The sequence below is a fragment of the Dipodomys merriami genome, unplaced genomic scaffold (genome assembly GCF_024711535.1).
Source record: "Dipodomys merriami isolate MVZ:Mamm:240054 unplaced genomic scaffold, mDipMer1.0.p SCAF_198, whole genome shotgun sequence".
NCBI classification, from domain to species: domain Eukaryota; kingdom Metazoa; phylum Chordata; class Mammalia; order Rodentia; family Heteromyidae; genus Dipodomys; species Dipodomys merriami.
The window spans coordinates 1,373,799-1,396,816 of NW_027203359.1; the positions used below are offsets into that span (position 1 = coordinate 1,373,799).

At 44.7% G+C, this 23,018-nt stretch overlaps 1 protein-coding gene across 1 annotated transcript in view; it reads right to left on the reverse strand.

Annotated features, from left to right (window-relative positions):
* Positions 1–216: 216 nt before the first annotated feature.
* The window catches only part of Kcnk13 (potassium two pore domain channel subfamily K member 13), a 66,679-nt gene continuing 43,877 nt past the window's right edge, over positions 217–23,018 (reverse strand). Inside the window, exon 2 of the mRNA XM_070028522.1 lies at positions 217–1,100. Coding sequence (XP_069884623.1) covers positions 217–1,100 — 884 coding nt within the window. The remainder of the gene's footprint in view (positions 1,101–23,018) is intronic.

Genomic DNA, 23,018 nt, shown 5'->3' on the forward strand with positions numbered 1-23,018 from the left:
ATGGTCAGATTTTGAAAGTTGGGGTTGGACCAATGGGAAACAGCTCCTGATGTGGGGCTAGAGAGAGGCAGAGCTGAGCTCACACTGTGAATGACATCCTCCACGGCCTCTCAGCTTCGGGACCGCGCCGGCCCCGCCCACCGCGCCGGCCCCGCCCACCGCGCCGGCCCCGCCCACCGCGCCGGCCCCGCCCACCGCGCCGGCCCCGCCCCGCCTCTACCTGTCCCCACTGGTCTCTGCCAACCTATTGTTCATGATGGCAAAGGCGCCCACGCCTCCGGAGAACTCATCTTCCAGGGCCTGCGTGCTGGGCTGGTGGGGGCCGCCATTGGCCATCTCTGACAGCTGCTTCTGCAGGATGGCCAGCGAGACCTTGTTGGAGTCCTTCATGGAGATCATCTCCCCCGAGAGGCGACGGCCGTCCGTGTCGCTCTCCGCCACCCCGTCCGTCTCTATGGAGATGTTGCCCTTGCTGCGCACGTTGCCCGGCATCACCACGTTCCGCCTGGACCGCAGGAGTCTCCGCTGGCACTGTTGGAAGCACCGGCCGTCTATCTTCCTCAGGATCCAGTTCACCGTCTGCTTGATCAGGATGGAGATGACGTTGAACAAGGAGTAGATGCAGCAGACGCCCGTGAGGATGAAGACGAAGTTGGCGAAGCGGTAGAGGCCCTGGTTGTCATACTGGGCGTTCTGGCTGCTGACCAGGTCCCCAAAGCCAATGGTGCTAAAAGCCACAAAGCAGAAGTAGAGCGAGTCGAAGTAGCTCCAGCCTTCCATAGGAGTGTAGAGGGCCGAGGCTCCGCAGGAGATGAGCACCGAGGCCGAGCACAGGATCAGCATGACATAGTACACCGAGGGCTTCCAGCCCGCCAGGCTGTCCGCCTCGCCCTTCCTGGGGGCCTTCAGGCTGTCCTGGGGCAGCGCTCCCCGTCTGCGCAGCTGGCGCTGATGGCAGGTCCTCATGATGTAGGCGATGACGGTAATGAGACGCTCCAGGAAGAGGTTGAAGAAGAGGATGGTGCTGGCACACCCGATGAGGCCGTAGAAGATCAGGAAGATCTTCCCTCCGACTGTCGCTGGGGTCGTCATTCCAAACCCTGAAGGGGACCAAAAAAATCAGAAGAGAGTCAGAGAGGGTTGGCATGTGGACGAGTGGAGGGCATGGCTTTGATGATTAGCACGAAAGACCCGAAGCAATTGTCATTTAACAACAACAACAACAACAACAACAACAACAACAGCCCAGTCTTGCCCTTTCTGGCAGAGAGGGGAGCGCCCCACCTCTGTTGGAAGGCGCTGGTGCTGCTCTGCGCACAGAGCCCCGCTGCTGTAAGCCCATATGCTACGAATCTATACGCGGGAAAAGAAACACAAACACATAGAGAGCTGGATGGATCTGGTTCATGTCCTCACACAGGTCTGGCTCGTGTTCTGCTAGAGGAAGTTCAGGGTTTGATGGGAGGTGCCAAGGGGAGCCCCCTCACAAGTGGGGCTCTAGGAAGACCCCACAGGGAGAGCTGAAGGTGAAGGTATGTGTGTATTAGTTGGGGTATGGTGGAAGTGATCCAGACAGGAAACATATGCCAGTATAGGTAACCGTGAGAAATCACCCATGATTTTCTCCGTTTAAACAAAACTCTTTGGGGGTGACAACAGAGGTGTGAAGTGTTACAAGTTGATTAAACATAAAATGTCTCTCAATTTCCACTTTGTTTTTCTACCTAAGTACACAGACATGTAGCTAAAATTATATCTTGCAAGACTGTGCGTGTCATTAAGAAAATATAGATAAACTTGGGTGCAATGGTATATCCCTCTAACACCAGCACTTGGGAAACTGAGGAAAGGATGAAGGTATATTGAGTTGAAGCCCAGCCTGGGGTATATAGTGAGACCCTACCACAAGACAAGACAAAAAAATAAAATGTGCCAGGCACCGGTGGCTCATGCATGTAATCCTAGCTACTCAGGAGGCTGAGATGAGGGTAGTTGTTCAAAGCCAGCCCAAGCAGGAAAGTCCCTGTGGAACTGTGGCTCAGAGTGGTAGAGCACTAGCCTGAAAAAGAACTCAGGGACAGCACCAAGGCCCTGAGGAGTTCAAGCACTACAACCAACAAAAAGCCAAAGAAACAAACAATAAGCAAAATCACCAGAAAGGTAAAACAGACCATTGATACACATGGCATTTGTCAGAAGGGGCTGGGAGGTCAGCCCACTCCCACTGGAAGGACCCCGATTCTTCCAGCAAATGACACAGTGCACGGCAACTGCCTGGTTTGTTAAAGGACTGGCCTTAGTGGGGAAAAAAAAGGAGCAGGCAGGCATCCTTGGAATCAGTTTCTTATTCAGATCAAATCTGCTTTTTCACCACACTTTCCTCTATTTTTAAGTTTACTTTCTTTAGTGGCTCTCTTTACTGGGATCTAAAGGACTCATCCATTCTCCCTTCCTGAAGGTCCCTCTTTATCCTCAAGCCAGACCTCTCCTTGTGGCTGAAGCTCAGCCAGTGGATGCCATGTTACAGCTTGAGAGGTATGAGCCTGTGGGATTAGGACCAGTCGGTCGGTCTCCTGAGGTTGAGCTAACCCCTCCAGATGCGCTTCTGTAGGAACATCCAGCTCCCCAATTAAATCCCTTCACGCCAAGAGCTACATTTGGGTAGGAAGTGAACAGCTGGGAACTAGAAGAAAGGAAGTTCCTGAGTTCAGCTTTTTGCTGGATGGAGTGGAATGGGAGGGACAGGATGCTTTGGTAAAGAAGGATTGAGAGACAGAAAGCAATCCATTAGGAGTTGGTTGGGGCTTTGGTGGTAGAAAGAACTAAGTCAGACCATCATCTCTCCTTTGGGAATTCCTTTTTCTTTGTCCTGGCACTGGGGGTTGAATTAGGTATTTTATACTCTTGATAGGCTTTTTTTTTTTTGCTTGAAGCTGGTACTCTATTACTTGAGCCACAGCTCTACTTCCAGCTTTTTGGTGGTTAGTTGGAGATAAGAGTCTCATAGACTTTTCTATCTGGGCTGGCTTTGAACCACAATCCTCAGATGTCAGCTTCCTGAGTAGCTAGGTTTATAGGTAGGAGCCTATAATCACAGCACTCAGGTTCCTTTGGGAACCCTTATTGTCAAAATCAAAGTGCCCTCAGCCCTGGAAGTGGCAATTTTATAAAGTTTTATAAAGAATTATGCCATCTGTTCTCCTGTTAGGATCCTTAATTCCAACTTCCAAGTTTAAGCTGCAATCGAGATTGTTGAAGTTGTGGAGAATTAAGTATAATAGCTAAGCTGAAAACAATGGTTTTGCGTGTTTTTTAAACCCAGTCCAAAAGAACACATACTAACCACGGTGTTGTGTAATTAGTTCCTCACTATCTGAGAAATTTGAGTTCTCTGCTCCAGTGAACTGTTGGAACCAAGAGAGCTTGCAAAATGTACCCCACTAGGGAGGTAGCAAAGTGAAGGCCTGGAGGCGTCACAACTCCAAAGCTGTGAGACCAGAGAGCACCACTGCTCCTGTTACCAAACACAGCCAGCGATGGACAGCCATCTGCTAACCTTATAATATCCCAGAAACTGGAAAAAGTTCGTGAAAATGAAGAAGGTTCAGAAACAATCAGTGAAAGGCGTCAGTGGCTTTATAAAGAGACCCAGCTGGGCCGGCTAGCTCAGGCCTGTAATCCTAGCTACTCAGGAGGCTGAGATCTGAGGACTGAGGTTTGAAGCCCGCCTAGACATTGAAGCCCATGAAACTCATCTCCTATTAACTACCAAGAAAGTGGAAATGGGACTGTGGCTCAAGTGGTAGAGCACTAGCTTTGGGCAAAAAAGCTCAGTAACAGCCCCCAGGCCCTGAGTTCAAGCCCCAGGAGATGTGTGTGTGTGTGTGTGTGTGTGTGTGTGTGTGTGTGTGTGTGTGTGTGTGAGAGAGAGAGAGAGAGAGAGAGAGAGAGAGAGAGAGAGAGAGAGAGAGAGAGAGAGAGAGAGAGAGAGAGAGAGAGGAGGCCAGAGGAGGGCCATTTGCTCCCTTCTCTCCCCATATGATCTGCACACCTCAGCCCGTCTGTAACAAGGCCACCAACAGATGCAGCCTTGCAACCTTGGATCTCTACAACTGTGTAAGACAAAGTAAGCCTCTTTATTCATACTGTTACCTAGCCTCAAGTATTTTGTTGTAACAATGAAAACCAACTGCCGTACTGGGAAAGGAGTACTGCCAATAGGGTAGTATTTCTAGTATGTAATACCCCTTCTGGTAGAAGGTGAGGAGCCTATAAAAGCTAAGTAACTTCCTAAAGTCATACAGCTGGAATTGTAACCTAGCTCATGCTTTTCCTACCTTGATTATGCTGAGTGCAAGCCACTTTCATCTCTACAAGCCATTAGTAGAATTAATGGAAGGAAATAAATTGGGCATTCAGAGTTCCATGCTTTATATAGACACCCAGACTACAGTGACCACCAAATCAGGTACCAACATCATAAGAAATTAGCTGTTATTTGAAGCTGAAAACCTACAACAGTTTTTTTTTACTTATTAAAATACACACTTCTTCTTGGAAGAACACAAAAATGCAATGCCTATATGCCTCTGATCATATAAAATAGTATTTATTGAAATGAATTCCAGGAAATGGAAAAAAGCGGCTTTTTTCTTTTTTCTTTGCTGTTTTTTCTTTTCGTTTTTGTCTTGTTTGTTCAACTTTCTGTCTTTGGGAGGGTGGGGGGGCACAGAAATGGAGAAACAAAGGGTGAACAAGTGCAGCAGTGATACTAGACATCAGGTTGAAAATGAACTATACAACTTGTGGGTGGGGATGGGAGGGAAATACTGGGAGAGAGCAAGGGAATAGGTGACATTGTCCAAAAAGAAATGTACACTTCACCTGACTTACAGAACCGTAACCTCTCTGTACATTGCCTTTAAAATAAAAAGATAAAAAAATAAAATACATATTGCTGAATGTATGGGTATCTGTTCAAATCATATAATTAAATCAATCTAAAGCCTGTTCACCTCATGCATTTCCATCTCTTTCTTAGGTGCAATAAATGAAACAAATTGTCACAGGTGGTGCTGTGAATATATAATTCATTCCCTGTGCTTTAAGCCTGGAATGATCAGATTTATGTTCAACCCCAAGTCTGGGAGCAGCTGAGCTGCGTGAGGTCCAAGGACACAGAGATGTTGGTTTGGAGGTCAGTGAAGGTCATATCTATTGTGTATATGTTAATTTAAGATATATCTTCAGGCAGCTTCTCATTCCAATCCAGGCTCCCTGGTACTGTGGGAGGAAGCCACCAGGAACTCAAGGTCAAAGTTGACCCTATGGAGCCCTTCCTTAAGACCAAAGTTTGAGGAAGGGCAAAGTCTAGAGTCTCTCAGACTTTTAGCTGCTTGGTTTTCCCCCCAAAGTCAATAATGGTGAAAAAATAAAATATATGATTTTTCAAATAGACATAAAGATGAGAGAGTAGAATAAGTAAGTGCTTATTTCCCAAATTCAGACATGATCAACATTTTGCCAGTTACCTTACTCATCTTTCCATTATCGTGACAAAATGGCTGAGAGAAATCAATACAGAAAGAGAACAAAGGTTATTTGGTTCACACAATTCAGCGATTTCCATCTGCAGTTGTTTGGTCTGTGGCTCTGGGGCGTGTGAAGTGGCAGTATATCAATGGCGGGCATGTGTGGTGAAGGAAGATTGGAGACCAAGGCTCTAACACAACCTTGGGGGCTACTCCAGATCCAAACTACAGCATACATCATGTTTCTCCTACTCCAACACCCCCCTTTTTGTGCCTACTCTGGGGCTTGAACTCAGGGCCTGGGCACTGTCCCTGAGCATCCTTTGCTCAAATGCCACTCTACTACTTGAGCCACAATCCCACTTCCTTTTTTTTTTTTTTTTTTTTATAATAGTGAGATAAGCATCTCATATACTTTTCCTGCCCCTGCCTCGGCTGACTTCAAACTGTGATCCTTAGATCTCAGCCTCCTGAATGCAAGGATTACAGGCATGTATAACCAGCAACCCCACCCCTTTTCATTACTAGAGTATTCTAAAGTATATCTCAACAGAATACCACTTCATTCATTAATAAAGACATACCCGAGGCTGATAAGGACTTGATTTTGCCAGTAGAATCACTGTGCCATCAGCACACCGAGGGAAGGCTCTGATCATTCCTTAGCCTGAATGCTGCCTGGCCCCTGCTCAACTTCTTCAGCCATGTCCTGTCCTAGTTCATTTGTATGAATCAGGATTCCAACAAGGTGCACATTTTGTGTGTCTCTTCTGCTCTTTTGTTAACAGTCTCTCACAAATTTCTCGTGCCTTAATTTGTTGGATAAATGTGTCCTGTAGGCTTTAATCAGAATATTTACAGAAGCAATTATGGGGACTGGGGGCGAGGGGGGGAGGACTGTGCATAATGAGAGTGTTCCCAGCGTATGACTGAGAAATCGACACAAATTATCTGTAAGCAATTTGGAGATAATGGCTTAAAAATGACTCTCTCTTTCTCTCTCTCTCTCACCCCCCCCCATCAAAGAATATTGCCCTCTCCCCTAAATAATCAGACATCAGACATGTGACTATATATAGGGAAGCTCACCATGAGTTCTGGTTTGGATCTGAAATGTCCAATAGCTCCAAAGGCCATGTAAGGAAGGCCTGGTTGCTAGCCAATAGCGTTACTGGGAGGGAGTAGGAGGCAGGGATTAGTGGAAAGGAGTACCATGGGGGTGGGAGGAAGAGGGTTGTGCTTTTGAAAGGATGTGGGGACCCTTGTCTTTTCCCTCGCCCTCTCACTTTGCTTCCTGGACACACGCTCTGCTGTGCTGCCCCAGTTCTGTATATTCTGTTTTGGTTTAGCATATATTAGTTGTCCAAGGGAAGGAGGGTCATTGTCTCTGTTTTAATCCTGGAAACCTTCAGGAACCTTAATGTCCAATGACAAGGGAATAACTAAATGGAACAGCCATTTAAATCAGTTCTAAAGCCACCAAAGTGACTGTCTCTGAACTGTCCTGTCTCTAAACTTCAGGGTCCATAGGATAGGACATCTTCCTCATGACTAAGTCACCATTAAGACATGCTGTGATTTGGCTGTGCTGGACGCATTTTAATGCCTGTGCTATCTATAGCTACACATATATTTTCTGAAGTTGATTCCTTCATCCTACAAATATTGAATGAAGATGCCCCACGGCTAGGCCTGAGTTGGTCTGAAGACAACAGTGATTCTGCTCATTTCCCCTTGGCATCTTCTACAGTTAGGAAGAACTCTTTGAATATATAATGCAAATATCTGCGAAGTCCGAGTTTTCTGAAGAGAACATTTAAAGATGGAGGATTACTATACAAGGTCATGTGTTCAAGGTCAAGAAGGACTTCCTCTGACAGATCACCACTCAGCTGTGGGAGGGCAGGCATTTCTGATACAGTTAAATGAGGTTTCTCAGACTGTGTAAGGTTGGGGGGCAGGCAGAGAGCAGCAGCTAGGAGACAGATTCTTCCCTCCAGGGGCTTCTAACTTGGTCCAGGAAATACAGCCCTAGAAACTACACCCAGGTTGTAATTTGTTTTTGCAGGTCTTGGGACTCTGTGGTTGAGCATCTTTGTGCTCGAGGAGCACAAAGCTGACACCCAGGTTTATAAAGTCAAGTGAATATCTTCTCAGGATATCTTGCAGATGCTGTAAAAGACAAAGTAGTTCAGTCAAACTTGAGGGAGGATAGATCTGTGTGCACTTCTACTTACAGCTTCAAATAAACAGCTTGAGGGTGGTAGAAGAAAATGCAGATCGCCTACTGAACTGCAGTGAGGAAATAATTCCTCCAGGAATTTGTTAAGCCTGCACTTGCCAGGACTTACCCAAAGGGAATTTACTTCAGAAGGTGGAGTAGGTCAAGAAAACCAGTGTGTGCCGGGCGCTGGTGGCTCACGCCTGTAATCCTAGCTACTCAGGAGGCTGAGATCTGAGGATCACGGTTCAAAGCCAGCCCGGGCAGGAGAGACTGTGAGACTCCTGTCTCCAATAAACCACCAGAAAACTGGAATTGGCGCTGTAGCTCAAGTGGTAGAGTGCTCGCCTTGAGCTGAAGAGCTGAGGGACAGGGCCCAGGCCCAGAGTTCAAGCCCCACGGCCGACAAAAAAAAAAAAAAGAAAACCAATGTGTATGTGTGTGTGTGTGTGCACACACACGTGTGCCAGTTAATGGAGCTTGAACTAAGGGCCTAGGTAATGTCTCTTGGCTTGTGCTTTTTCACACAAGGCTGGCATTTTACTACTTGAGCCACACCTCCATTTCCAGCTTTTTACTGGCTCATTGGAGACGAGAGTCTCACAAACTTTCCTGACTGGGCTGGCTTCAAATCACCATCCTCAGATCTCAGCCTCCAAAATAGCTAGGATCACAGCCATCATCGCCAGGCTCCAGACTCACATTGCAAACCAGGACCCATATTGATTGTGAGGCTAGTGCCAGCTACCAGCTCAGGTCAGGGAGCTGGGAAAGAGACAGGGTTGGTTTGTAGAAGGTGATAACCAAGTCTGCTCAGGGAAGATTCTAGAGCCAGTGCTCTACCACTGAGCTATATTCTCCATCCCCTACTTGAAGAATAAATTTACCGGTGACATTTCTCAACGAACAAAGATGCCAGGGGCTGATTCAAAGTAGCGAGGGAGCGGGGGTGGGAGGGCGGAGAGCGGTATATCCACTCAGGTTTGGTTTTCAGCAGTTACAGCCATGGATGCAGAAGTTTCCAGATCTTCCTACAGTGAAGGATATTTTTGGAATTTAATATTCTTAAGGTTATGACTCCCCTATCATTTTAATAACTGTAAGGCATCTTCGACAAAAGATGATGAAATCTTTGAAGAGATCAAACTATCTTCAGGTAACTTCTGCACTACAGGATGCTTCCAGCTCTTTCACCAGAGGTAGTTTATGAGTGGGAGAAAATACACAGATGATCACTATTTCTAACTAGACAAGCTGACAACTGGGAGGTGACAGAGTCTTTAAATTATGCACTTTGCTATGAATTGCGAGTCACATTGGTTATTCCTATAGTCCCAGAGTCTTAAGCACTGGCCTCCTGGGATGAGACTGCACCAGCTGCTGAGGAGAAAGTTTTAAAAATTCATTTCCCCAAGGGAGACACTGAATCACAGGGATGTCTAGCTCCAGCTTCATTCCCCCACCCCCTCCCAAACATTTGCTAGTATTGTTGCTGGAACCCATAAACGCTGTCATGATTTCTGACTCTGCCTTTGTTGAAGGCGGTGGAGGTAATCACGTGGTGTACTTATCTCCAGGCTTCTTCACTTTTAAATCTTGAAACTACTCCTTAAAAGCAAGCAGATATAATTATGCTCTCTTCTGAACCAAATTGCCCTCCCCCGGACTCCGAAGAGATGGTCCCATTAGGTGAAATGCTACCATCACACGGAGTACAAGCCTGAGCCAACTTGCCCTGCTTCCTTCCACAAGAGGGAGAGAAAAATCTGGCCCTGAGGCACTTTGAGTTAGTGTGAAGGACTGCCGGGCAATGTCTTGTCATTCTACCTGCCTTTTCCAATCGTCTGGTGCTTTGGACAGGGATGGAGACCCCCGGATCACCTGCAGTGTACACAGAAGGTGAGGCTGAGCTCTTCAGCTCACCTGGCTTGGATCTCTGCCCCGCCCGGCTCTTCCCTCTCCATCTCCCCCAGTCAGTCACTTAAGCCCCTTTGGGGGACTCAGAGCTCCCAGAAATCCAGCCTGAAAGGCAAAGACCTACCAAAGACAGATGGTTCTTTCACTTGTATGACTTAATTTGTGTAGATGATGCTGAAGCAAGCAGGAAGGGAGAGCCCAGGAGTGAAAAGAAATGGCCGCGTCATCAAGCTTTGGAATAGATGTTTCACATACAACGTCATTGCATACGCTGTCCATACCTATTCCCTATCACTCATCACCTTTCTACTGCACCGTCAACTTCACTGCATTCTCCACAGTGTCCTAGACATGGGTGACTAACTCTCTTTTTGGTGTGAAAGTGGATCAAAGGTCTCCTCCGAAAATTGTTTTCCTTCCCTTTTCTCTCTTCTACTCCTTTCTTCCCTCCCTTTTGTTCTCTTTTCCTTTCCCTTCCTCTCTCTCCCTCCTTCTCCCCTTCCTCTTCTCTTTCTCCCTTTCCCTTTCCCTCTTTATTTTTGATGGTACTGGGGTTTGAACTCAGGGAATTATGCTTGCCAGACAGATGCTCTATCACTGGGCCATGATGCCAGCCCTTTTTCTTATATTGGTTTTGTGTGTGTGTGTGTGTGTGTGTGTATGTGTGTGTGTGTGTGTGTTTGGGGGGGAGGTTTGTGGGGCCTGAACTCTGGGCCTGGGTGCTGTCCCCTCAATTCTTCAGCTCAAGGCGAGCGCTCTACCACTTGAGCTACAGCGCCACTTCTGGTTTTCTGGAGGTTTATTGGAGATAAGAGTCTCACGGACTTTCCTGACTGGGCTGGCTTTGAACCACGATCCTCAGATCTCAGCCTCCTGAGTAGCTAGGATTACAGGTGTGATTATACCTGCACCCGGCTGTATTAGTTATTTTTAACATAAGGCTTCACTTCCACCTAGGCAGGTGACTGGACCATGACTCCCCTCCCCCACTTTTGGCTTTCTACTATAGCTGGGGTGGCACTTACCGTCATGTCCAACTTCTTCTATTGAGACAGTCTTAGGGACTTTTCTGCCCACACTGGCCTCAAACCATAATCCTCTTGCTCTTAGCCTCCTACATAGCTAGGATTATCAGTATGAGCCACCAGCACCTGGCTTCCTTCCATTTCTTTAGTGCTAAAGACATATACAACTTCAAATTTCATTCTTTTTAGAGGCACTGCCTGGACTGGTATCTAAATGAATCATTGTTCTGTAATAAACCAGTCTTCAAGGGAGTTCTTTTGGGGCCATCTCTTTAAAATGTTTAATTTTTGATACTATTAGTTCCAGAAAGAAATTACATCTTTCCTTTTGCCCAAAGCCAGTGAGAAGCCCATTTAAAAAGGCATTATGATGTTTGTAGTAAATAGGATACACATAATTTCACTGCCAGAGAAAATGATGGAAACAGTTCTCGTGTGGTATATTAGCGAGTCACAGGGAAAGAATGAATTAGCACTCATTTTTTTCACTGTGAAGACAATGACCTCAAATGCTTCTATGAACCTAGAGCTGATAATACAAATGCCAGAGTCTTTAGTGAGTTACTTAGAAACAGCAGAAGCTGGATGCTGGTGGTTCATGCCTGCGATCCTAGCTACTCAAGAGGCTGAGACCTGAGGAATCTGGTTCAAAGCCAGCTCGTGCAGGAAAGTCTGTGAGACTCTTATCTCCACTTAACCACCAGAAAAGCAGAAGTGGCGCGTGGCTCAAGCGGTAGGGCGCTCATCTTGAGCTGAAGAGCTCAGGGGTTGCGCCAAGGGCCAGAGTTCAAGTCCCACAGCTGACAAAACAAAACAAAACAAAACAAACAAAAAACCAACAGTATCAATGTGAAATGAGATTGGAACTTCTGACTCAAGAGAGCAAGCACGAGACCTGCAGTGCTGGCCTGAGCTCGGGGCCACCCAACCGTCTGCGGTGCCTCGCTCATGCCCATCACCACATTTAGGCTCACGGGATCCACATGTGGTGGCAAAAAAACAATGTGTGTCTAGAAAATCACAATGGCACTGGGATCCACTGGGGAAGAGAAGGAGGCAGGAGTAGCGCAGAAAGCAAAGGGCACTGGAGACAGCACGGATGGCCCTCCCATCTGAGTGCTGTATCCTAGAGGTTTTCTAGAACAAAGAGCTGCACTCATGACATCATTGCTAGTTTTACTAGCATAATAGGCTCTACAATAAAAATTCATCTAAGCTGTCCCCTTTCGCCTTAAAATCATTTTCAATATCTCTAATTTCCTCTTCTACTTATTTCTGCAGTCTGTGTACCCATCCATCTGTGCACCATCCATCCATCCATCCATCCATCCATCCAATCATCCATGAATGCATCCATCAGTGCATGTATGCATCGTTCATGCATTCATCCACCCAGTCATTCGTGCATGGGTCTATACCCATCAATCTGTGCATGTACCCCTCTGTGCATGCATTCAACTATTCATCCAACCAACCAACCTTCCATGCATACATCTATCCATATTTATCTATGCATGCATCCATCCATCTATCCGTCCATCCATCCATCCATGCACCCAACAAGCATTTATCGAGCATCTATTATATGCCAGACACTAAGGTAATGGTTATCAGTAAATTAGACATCACCACTCTGCTTCTTTCAACTAAGACTTGTAGTTTCTTTCTCTACTAGTTTCTGCTCAATTGTTTACTTGTTTCACTTATTTATTGGTCTTCTGTGAGCTGCCTATTTGCATCTGTAGTCCACTTGTCTACTAAGATGTGTATCATTTTTCTTATTTATAAGAGCTATTCACATGTCTCTAAGGAAGTTATCTCTATTTTTACACAGGTTGCAAATATTTTCCCAACCTACGTTTGTCTTTCATGTTCATTTTTTCTTATTTTGTTTTGCTGTGCAGAAGTTTAGCTTTCAATCTAATTCTTCTTGTCCTTTTGGCTATGGAGGGAAAGTTTTTTCTTATCCTGAGGATATATCCATGTTCACCTATGAGTCTAATGTTTAGAGATGATGTAATCCTTAATTCCTCTTAAATCACATTATTTATTGAGTGCATTTATTTACTGAATGCCAAGCCAGTACTGTGTTGAACTCAAGGCCTCATGCTCTGGATTGGCCTTTTCTGCTCAAGGCTGGCACTCCACTACTTGAGATACACCTCCATTTCTAGCCTTGGTTAACTTCAGATAGGGGTCTCTTACATTTGCCTGGGCTGGTTTGAACCATGATTCTCAGATCTCAGCCTCCTGAGTAGCTAGGATTCCAGGAGTGAGCCACTGGCATCTAGCTTGACATTAATTGTAATTTCTGCAGGCTAGCATGTACTTGTAAGAAGTACTTAACCCAGATTTCCCCCCTCCCCAAAGAAACATTTTAAAGTCATAGTGAATATCTCAACCGAAGTATTAATACTGGTACTATCCACAGCTCATCCATATTTTTATTTGTGCTGAGGATGTACAAGTACTTCTATACAATTTTGTCATGCGGGGGCTCTCTGTCATTTTTAGCATAGTCCATTCTTTTTCCACTCTCTTCAAACAGCACATTTTATCCAGGACAATATCTTTATATTTGTCTCTGCATCTTGCATTTTGTTCCACTGATCCATTGATTACTATTTAGGATGGGGCTAGTTCCCAAAACATGAACAATCCCTCCTCTCAATTTCTCTTTTTTCTCACTCTCTTTTCCTCCACCTCCTCCTTTTCCTCATTTTCTTTTCAAAACTGTCCTTGCTAATTTCATGTTCAGTTTTTCTGATGAGCTTCAGAATCTTGGTTATGTTCCAGAAATGATATTTGGCTTTTGATTGTTTTTTTTTTTTTGCCTTATATTTAGAGATTCATTTGTGAAGAAATGACATCCTTACCAAATTGAGTTTCCCCACCAGGAACACAGTGTCCCTGCCTCCATTTATAGAACCCTTTTAAAAATGAGTCTTGGTAAAATTTTGTAATTTCCTCATATGAATGCTGTACAAGTCTTGTCACAGCAAACCCCGGCTCAAAGCGTTTGTAGATAATGAGGAGGGAATCTTTTCTCCCACTGTCTGTATTTTTTGGTTGTTTGCCTTTTTATTATTGGCTTTTTATTGTGGTAAAATATGCATGAATAAAACTTATATTTGAGTCACTTTTAAGTGTACAGCACATATTCCCAAGGTTGAGTAAGCATCACCACTATTTCATCACTTTTTCCATTTTTCTTTTTTATGGTGCCAGTCCTGGGGCTTGAACTCTGGATCTTGGTTTTCAAGTCCTCATTGTTCTGAGCTACTGACAAGACTGCTCTGGCTGTGGTTACCTCCCTCCTGATATAGTTCAGCTCAGTCCTGGGCAAGGGGCCAAATCTCAGCAGTAGGGCTGTGCAGGGTAGGGACTCACGACTAGTCCCATCTGATTCTTTACAGCAGAAATCAATGCTGGCATTTCCTTTTCTCCCTTGGTTATGTGTGCTTGACTAGGAAGCCGGACAACTCTATTGGTCTAGAAAGGGTAGCCCAGGTGCAGGCGATTGTTTGGTCCCACGAATATGTGGGATTGCAATAGATAGTAGAGACCAATTGCAATTAACAAACTGCATCAGATTCTGATGAACGCTCAGATTCAGCTACATTGTATTTCTAATGAGTATGATGGTCCAGATGGTATTTCAGATTCTTGCAGTATGAGACACAATCTTCAAAATGAGCATGAATTATTTTGAAATAGCACCAATAGGAGTGCCTGATGCCATGAGATCTCTCACTGCTTGAATTCCAGCAAATGCATTTGTGAACATTTGTTTGTACAGAGAATGAGCATTGCTTTATCCAGAATCTAAACGTGCATACTACGAGGGATGAAAATGCAGCCACTGGCTTGGGCTGGAAAGAGGTGCTTGAGGTACGATGATCAGAGCTGAGGATCCAGCTTGAGAAAGGGTAGGACCTTACACCTGAGCCAGGAGAATGTCATGGAGGAGAATGTGGAGTCACGTCTTGCCTCTGCTGTTCCTGGGTGACCTCCCCCACACCTAAGTCCTTTCATTGGTAAAACGGGATGATAATAGGAACACTTATCCCACAGGACTGCTGGCTGGTGAAATAAAAGATCTAATCCTCTCAGTTGTTCTAGATTTCCTGTTAGGAACTAGTAGGATGCATATGAAGCTGTCCCTTGGTATCCATGGGGGATTGGTTCTAGCAACCCCTTCAGATACTCAAATCCAAAGATGCTCAAGCCTTCATGAGCTGGCATATAACTGATACCCATTCTCTTATTTTCTCTTTGCTTGCTTCCTTCCTTTTTTCCCTTCCTTCTTTACTCCTTCCCCACTTCCTCATCCTTTTCTCTTCTCATTTTTCTTACCTTTTCACTTTCTTTTCCCTCTGTTTTTCTTCTTTCTTTCCTCTCCCTCCCCACCTTCTCTTCCTCTTCCTCCCCTCTCCCTTTCATTTTTGTGCCAGTACTGGGGTTTGAGCGCAAGACTGTGTTCTTGCTTGCTTTTTTTGCTCATAGTTGGTGCTCTACCATTTGAGCCACATCTCCACCTCTAGCTTCTTGTCAGTTGTTTTAAGAGTCTTGAAGATTTATCTGTTTTGGCTGGCCTTGAACAGAGATCTTCAGATATCAAAATCCCAACTAGCTAAGATTACAGGCATGAGCCACTGGAATCTGGCTCTCTATACACTGTAAATCAGCTGTAGATTACTTGTAGTACCTGATGCAATGTAAATGCTATGTAAATATCTATTATATTACACAATGTATCTTGGTCAATGTCATCCCTTCCATCTTTCTCCCCTTCTTTTTCCATCTCAAGCTACATAGTTCAACTTTTACACAGTGTATATAGAATATAATGACTATATTAGAGCACAAGTTTAAAAAATCATTTTAATGAGAAAGCCATGAGACAAATCAGTGAAACAGAAAACTGGTTGTTTGAGCAGGTGACTAAAAGTTGATTTAATTTTAGGCAGACTGAATGCAGTGGGGAAAAGAAAAGTAAACAGAAGCTCCCATACCAGGAATGAGAGAGGGGGCAACACCCTGGATCCTATATATTAAAAATAATAAGGGATCCAGGTGCCAGTGGCTCACGCCTGTAATCCTAGCTACTCAGGAAGCTGAGATCTGAGGATAGGTTCAAAGCCAGCCAATGAACCACCAGAAAACAGAAAGTGGCCCTGTGGCTCAAGTGGTAGAGTACTTGCCTTGAGCTGAGGAGCTCAGGGACAGCGCCCCGGCCCAGAGTTCAAGCCCCACAACCAACAAAAAAGGGGAGAGGGATTATGAGTGACTTAGACGTTTTTTTTTCTGGGGAAAAAAATGCAGCACATCAGACTTCACTGAAAAACTAGATAACACAAAGCATCTTAGCTCTAAGGAAATTGAATTTGAGGTTAAAAATAATCTCCTGCAGACCACAAGCCCAGATGACCTCACAGGTGATCACTCTTATTTAAGGGATCAATAATACCAGTTTTACACAAACTTGCACAAAATTGCAGAGAAATGAACACTTTCCAATTCATCCCGTGCATTTAGTACTATGGTACCATAAAGAAAAGATATAACAGGGGCTGAGAATGTGTCTCAGTGGTAGAGTGCTTGCCTAGCATGCATGAAGCCCTGGGCTCAATACCTCAGTACCACATAAACAGAAAAATCTGGAAGTGGCGCTATGGCTGGTAGAGTGCTGCCTTTGAGCAAAAGAAGTTCAGGGACAGTGCCCAGACTGAGTTCAAGCCCCAGGATTGGCAAAAAAAGAAAAAGAAAAAGAAAATACATGACAATGAAACTACATATCGCTATCTCCCATAACACAGATACAATAATTCTTCATAAAATTTTAGCAAAACAAATCCAACAAGACAAAAAAAGGATAATACATTATGATCAAAGATGATTATTTATGTCTGGGATACTCCATTTATCTAATATCTGAATATCCATTTATCTAATGAACCATATAAACCAACTCCAAGGACAAACAAACCCACAAGGTTGTTCACTAGATGTAGAACAACCATTCAAGAAAACCCAATATCCATTCATGGTGATAATTCTCAGGAAACAGGAATAGATGTGGTCTGCCTTGAAAGGTAAGCACAAAAACCCCACAGCTAGCATCACATTTGATGACAGCAAAACTTTGCCACTATGAACAAAAATGAGGTTAGCATCTCTGCTCTGTTTCTTTTTGGCATCATGAGAGAGGTGGGTAGAAGTCAGGCAGGCAAAACATAAAAAGAGAGACAGAAAAAAGAAATAAATAGAATGGACTCCACAAAAGCTACATCTATGTAAAAATCCAATGGAATCTGGGGGGAAAACCCTCCCAAGAACTAATAAATGAATTTAACAAAGTGACAGGACACAAATGCAATTGTATTTCTATATTTAGTTGTGACTGATTAAAAAGTAAATAAAAATATCATTTACAATAGCATCAGAAGTAAAAGTGGGTCAATCCCAGTAACTTGGGAGACACAGGTACTAAGGATTGTGAGTTTGAGGCCAGCCTGGACAAATTCAGTGAGATCCTATGTCACAAACAAGCAAAATGCAAACAAAAGGGTTGGGGAGTGTGTCTCACATGATAGAGTGATTGCCTGGCATGTGCCAGGCTCTGTATTCAGTTCCCAGTACCATACATATATGTGTGCGTGTGGGTATATATGTATATGCATATACATATAGATCACTTGTAAATACACATATATGTATATGTCTGTATACATGTATATGTTTGAAATTTTTCATCAAAGTTGTGCAAGACTTGTATAGTGAAGACTACATAAACTTCTATTTTACTGAGAGAAATGAAAGCAGACCTAAACACATGAGGAGCCATATGTGATGTGATGTGTGTGTGTGTGTGTGTGTGTGTGTGTGTGTGTGTGTGTGTATGTGTGTGAGAGAGTTCTGGGGCTCAAACTCAGGACCTGAGCACTATCCCTGAGCTTTTGGGATCAAGGCTAGCACTCTACCACTTAAGCCAAAGTTCTACTTCCAGCTTTTTGCTGGTCAGTTGGAGATAAGGGTCCCATGGACTTTCCTCCCTTTGCTGGCCTCAAACCATGATCCTCAGATCTGAGCTTCCTGAGCAGCTAGAATTACAGATGTGAGCCATCAGTGCTCAGCATCATGCATGTTTTACAGATCATATTTTTACCATATAGATCCTCCCTAGATTGATGTATTAATTCAATTCAATCCTCACTAAATTTTTAAAATTACTTCCATAGCATCTGAAAGTTAATTCTAAAACTTACATGGAAATGCAAAGGATGTGGAGTGCCAAAGAAACTTTGAACAATGTCAGAGACTTACATTACTTGATTTCAGCATGGCTGCAATAATGGAGGTAATATATTTGTATAAAGATAATGTGGTTTGTCTGTATGTCTGTGTGTAGATATATAGATCAGGGGAGTTCAATGGCATCTGGAAGTAAGTCCTATAGACATGGTTGGTTGATTATTTTTACAAAGGGGCCAAAGCATAGCTGTATTAGTCAGTTGTCAACACTGCACTATCATACCCCTAGAAGCTATTTTATATAGAAAAGAAGCTTAGCTCACAGCTTTGGAGGCTTGAAGCTGGCCTCCAGCGGTGTCCTGCAAGGTGGGTGGCCGTGGCTGGAGTGCATGTGGGAAGAACTCACATCTCAAAATACAGAGGCAGAAAGAGATTGGATGAGGCCAGTCCTGTGCTTCTGAATCCTCCTAGGAACTAACCAGGGTCCTGAAAAATCCCTTCCCAGCTGTGTATCTCCCAGGAGGCCCTATCACCTCAACACAAACATCCTGGGAAGCAGCATTCCCCACGTTGCATGTCTCTGGGGAGACATCTAGCATCTAGAGGACAGCAGTAGCAGAACATCCCACCCTGAATATGCAAGGATAACCGAGAAGCAGACAGAATCACAGCTCTTGGTCCTCCCTACCACCTTCAAAGTGTGGGAGATGCAGTTCAAGACCTTCAGGGGGTGCCTGAACCTCTTCCCTCCTCCTCCAATCTCCACAGTGTCAAAGTTGATCTGTTCTTGCACGTGTTATGCCTTGATGCCTCCTCTGCATCATTACCTTTATACTTTGGGAGCATTGTTAAATAATACTAGAGTTACTTGAACACAGCTCAACTGACAATCAGGTTGGCTACTAAATAACCAATGAGAGGGCAGCAAATACAACATAGGAACTTGGGATGTAGGGCTGATTCACAGTCTAGCTGGAATGGGATTTCATCATGCAATTTCATTTATGAATTTTTTATTTCTGGGATTTTCCATCTAGTCGTTGTGGGCTGTGGTTGACTACAAGTAACCAAAATAGCAAAAGCTCAACTGCAGATAAGGAGATACTACTGTAAATTTATAACAGTTCCCCCCTTCTCTACCACAAGGGCAAAGGTTAATCAAGGGAGACAACTCTAAACCCTTATCAATCAAGAGACAGCAGACAGAAGAACCAGTCTACAAACGCATACATGATGATCTTCCAAAATATTCCACCATAGAAACTCAAAGCCTTTGTTCACTTCCCTAAAAACCTATTGTTCTTTTCTTAAGATGCCATGCAAGCCCAGGTTCTAACCACCCCCTGGAGTTAATTCATTGAGTGTCCCCACAAGTAAACATGAGATTCACGTTAATAAACTTGTCTACTTTTCTTGTTAATCTTTTATCTGCATGCTTTACACGGCTCAGCTGGAGAAGGTAGGAGCCCAGAGGACAATATTTCTTTCCACCTTCCATGCTGTCAAGGCAATACAGATGGAAACGGAGAATGTTGTCACCAAGTGTTGCTTACAACACTGGATAGCCAATAAAAATAACCTATATGGATATATACAATTGCACAGGCAAATCTCACAAGGATCGTATTAAGTGGAAGCAGCCAGTCAAAAAAGAATGAATACTGTGCAATTCTAATTCCACAAGTTCTAGAAAACAGTTATAGTGAGCAGGTCAGTGGTTTCCTGGGATGAAGAAAGGAGTGAATTGTAAAGTCGTGCTTAAGGATACTTGAGAATAATGGATATGCTCATTATCTGCACTAAGATTTTTTTCATGGATGCAAGCACGTGCATGCATTCAGCTGTGCACCTTAAACTCATGCCAATTATTCTGCGTCAGTAACCCTGCAAGAAATAAATACATTTATTTGTAACAGCTCTAGGTACCAGGCTGAGCCTGACTGAATGATGCCACTTCCTTGCATGTGCTGGCACCAGAGAAAAATGGCTCCATGGAACCTAATTAAGACCTCATTTTTATACATGGCAGTCTTGTTAATATCATGATAACATGATGCATTGTAGGAATGTCGTGCACAGCCGAAACCTGTTTCTGTAACCACTACCTGCCACTCAAAAGTATCCACCATGAAGAACTTCTCCTATGGGATGGACCCTCTGCCCCTCCCGTCAGCCCAAACCAACTTGAAAGTGTCTGAGAACCATTCTTCAGACTTTGCAGGGTTTTGGCTCAGCGTTTTCCTCCCACATGGAGGAATGAATTCCCACTTCACTCCCTTCAAGATGTCAAGACCTGGGATGGGCTAGCCAGTCAGGAGACACCCACGTAGGGAGGCTCTTACTCGAGAGCAGGTGGCTTTTCTCTGCTATGGTAAGTCTTTGGAGATTCCGAGTTGTTCGTATTTTCTCTCCTTTCTGCCCTCTTCTTGATTATTCTGTTCAAGCTCATGTGGAAGCTTGTTATCTTAATTAGTCTTTGTGGGATGAAAACTCTTAGACCCAGGTCTAAGGCCAAGGGAGGAAAGAATGTGTAAAAACAAGTGGTAAGCCAGGCGGTAGTAGGCTCACACCTATAATCCTAGCTATTCAGGAAGCTGACCTCTGTGGTTCAAAGCCAGCCTGTGAAGTAAAGTCCATGAGATTCTTATCCTCAATTAACCGATGAAAAGCTGAAAGTGGAGCTGTGGCTTAAGTGGTGCAGTGCCAGCCAGGAGTGACAAAGGGAAGGGACAGGGCCCAGCCCCTGAGTTCAACCCCTAGCACTGGCGTGTGCGCTCATGTGCGCGTGCACACACACACACACACACACAATCAAATAGCAATAAATATGTCACAGCAAGTTTTCCTTAAGTTATAAAAGGCTACAAATTTCCTCAAAAAACCTGAGGTACAAAGAAGTACCTCATCCATCTCTCTTAAAGGGCCTGTTCACCTCTATATACATCTATCCCTACCATTCTTATCTCCCCTACCCCCTAAACCCGGTCATGGGGCTTGAACTCAGGGCCTGGGCACTGTCCCATGCTTTTATTGCTTAAGGCTAACGCTTTATCACTTTGAGCCATAGCTCCACATCTGGATTTCTGGTGGTTAATTGGAGATAAGGGTCTCACAGATTTTCCTGCCCCAGCTGGCTTTAAGCTGAGATCCTCAGATCTCAGCCTCCAGGTATGAGCCACCAGTGCCTGGCAAGCCTTTACTATCCTTCATGTCCTAGTGCTTTCATTACATCTCAGATCTTGCTTCAGTCTCTCCCCAGATGTGAGGACTGAGAGAGGGCTGTGCTGACTTTCCAGGAACATGTTTTTGTTTTTGCAAGGCTGAAGATCAAACTCAGGGCCTTGCAGTTGCCAGGCTAGTGCTTTTCCACTGAGCTAAATCCCCAACTCCCTGTAACGTGCTTTGTTACTGTGATGTGGAGTTGCTGCTTCTGGCTTGGAAATTCACTGTCTCCACACGTCCTGTTTAGCTGAAACAAATAGAATAATTCTATCTTATCTCCAGGCTTCCCATACTCTCTTCTTGCCTACCTGGAGTCTCCCTTGACAGGAAGAATTTTAATGAAACACCTCCCGTCTTGTTCCAAACCTGGCAAGATTGAATTCAAATAGTCCTGAGAAATGCCAAGAGACCTTAAGTGTTTGGAAAAATACCATAGTTCCCTTTTCCAGGAGAACTTTTGAGTCATCTACATTCCTTTATCTGCAAACTTTTGATAGGTCTGAGTCCTCTCGGCTTGTGATTATGACTAGACATATCTCTAAGACTGTTTACTCAAGCATACCAAGGCAAACATAAAATGTATCTCACCTAAAAACTTTAATAACTGGAAGGATGTTAAGAGCATGGGAAGTCACCTTTGTTGGGAAGAGACCTCAAGGACACTGAGCATAGAGGTCACCATCTTTGAAGTGATCGGTGGTGCTGATAACCGTGGGCATTCCCCCCACCACAGATCCTCACTGCCTTTCCTGGGGCAGCCTGTAGCTCCCAGCTCCACCCAGACTTGAGCTCCTTCCTGCCCTAGTGTTCCTGCCAGGATAGCTGGCCACTCCCACTCTGCACCCAGACCTACCTGAGCACACAGAGTACCTCCGCCATTAGCCCCAGAATTAGGAGCTACCACATGGATAGGGGTAGACGCCATTCTTCTCCCTTTCCCATGGGCAATATGGCCCCACTAATAAACCTTATAATGCTTCTTGTCCTATATGTACCTGTCTCTGCTGGTCCCCTGGGATGGCTGGGATGCACCTGGGGTCTACAGGCAGAGACATCTGGCCACCAGAAAGCAGGGATCCTCACGGGGATGCCCCAGGATCCAATCCAGGAACAACTGGGACTGAAAGGGACACCCATTTGTTTTCGATCTCTATTCCCCAAGGGTGGTCCTCCTGTTTAGTCATTTAGGGAGTCCTCTAAAGGGTATCATATCTCCCCCAATGGAATAGAACAGGCAGAACCTCTTCTGTCCCTTCAGATTCTCCACAGGAATGCATCCTCTAACACAGGGAGCACTTTGATCCTGACAAAGAAATATCTCCTCGTGCTCTGTCCTGTTGCCTGGCTTCAATCAGTACAGGCCCATCAGCATGGGGATGAAGAACAGCAGCCTGTGAATCTGAGTCTTACTCAGAGTAACACTGGAAAGATTCTAGGAAAAGTGGGCAGAAGTCCTCTGTGTTCAAGTCTTGAGAACCCTATATCAGAAGCCTTCTTCATGTAAAGGACAACACAACTCCTAACCAAAGGAAGAGCTGAAAAAAATCCTAGAATGATAGCTAATCCCTCGCTCAAAGGAGTGAACCATGTCTTCAGCCAGAACACCTGCCCCATTACCCAAGACCCCAGGATCCCCAAAACTCCCCTTCAGCCCCTCAGCCCCAGGTCCTTCGGAGTCCATAACATACTTGCAGCAAGTCCACCCTGGATGGAGAAGACAGATGGAATTGGTTCCCCACAACTGCTGGAATCTCTTTTGTGCCAGGGACTTCTTTTTCATTTTACTTCAGCCAGAATTGGCAGCTTTCTCCTATCATCTGGTAGGGCAGACATGATCTTGTGCACTTG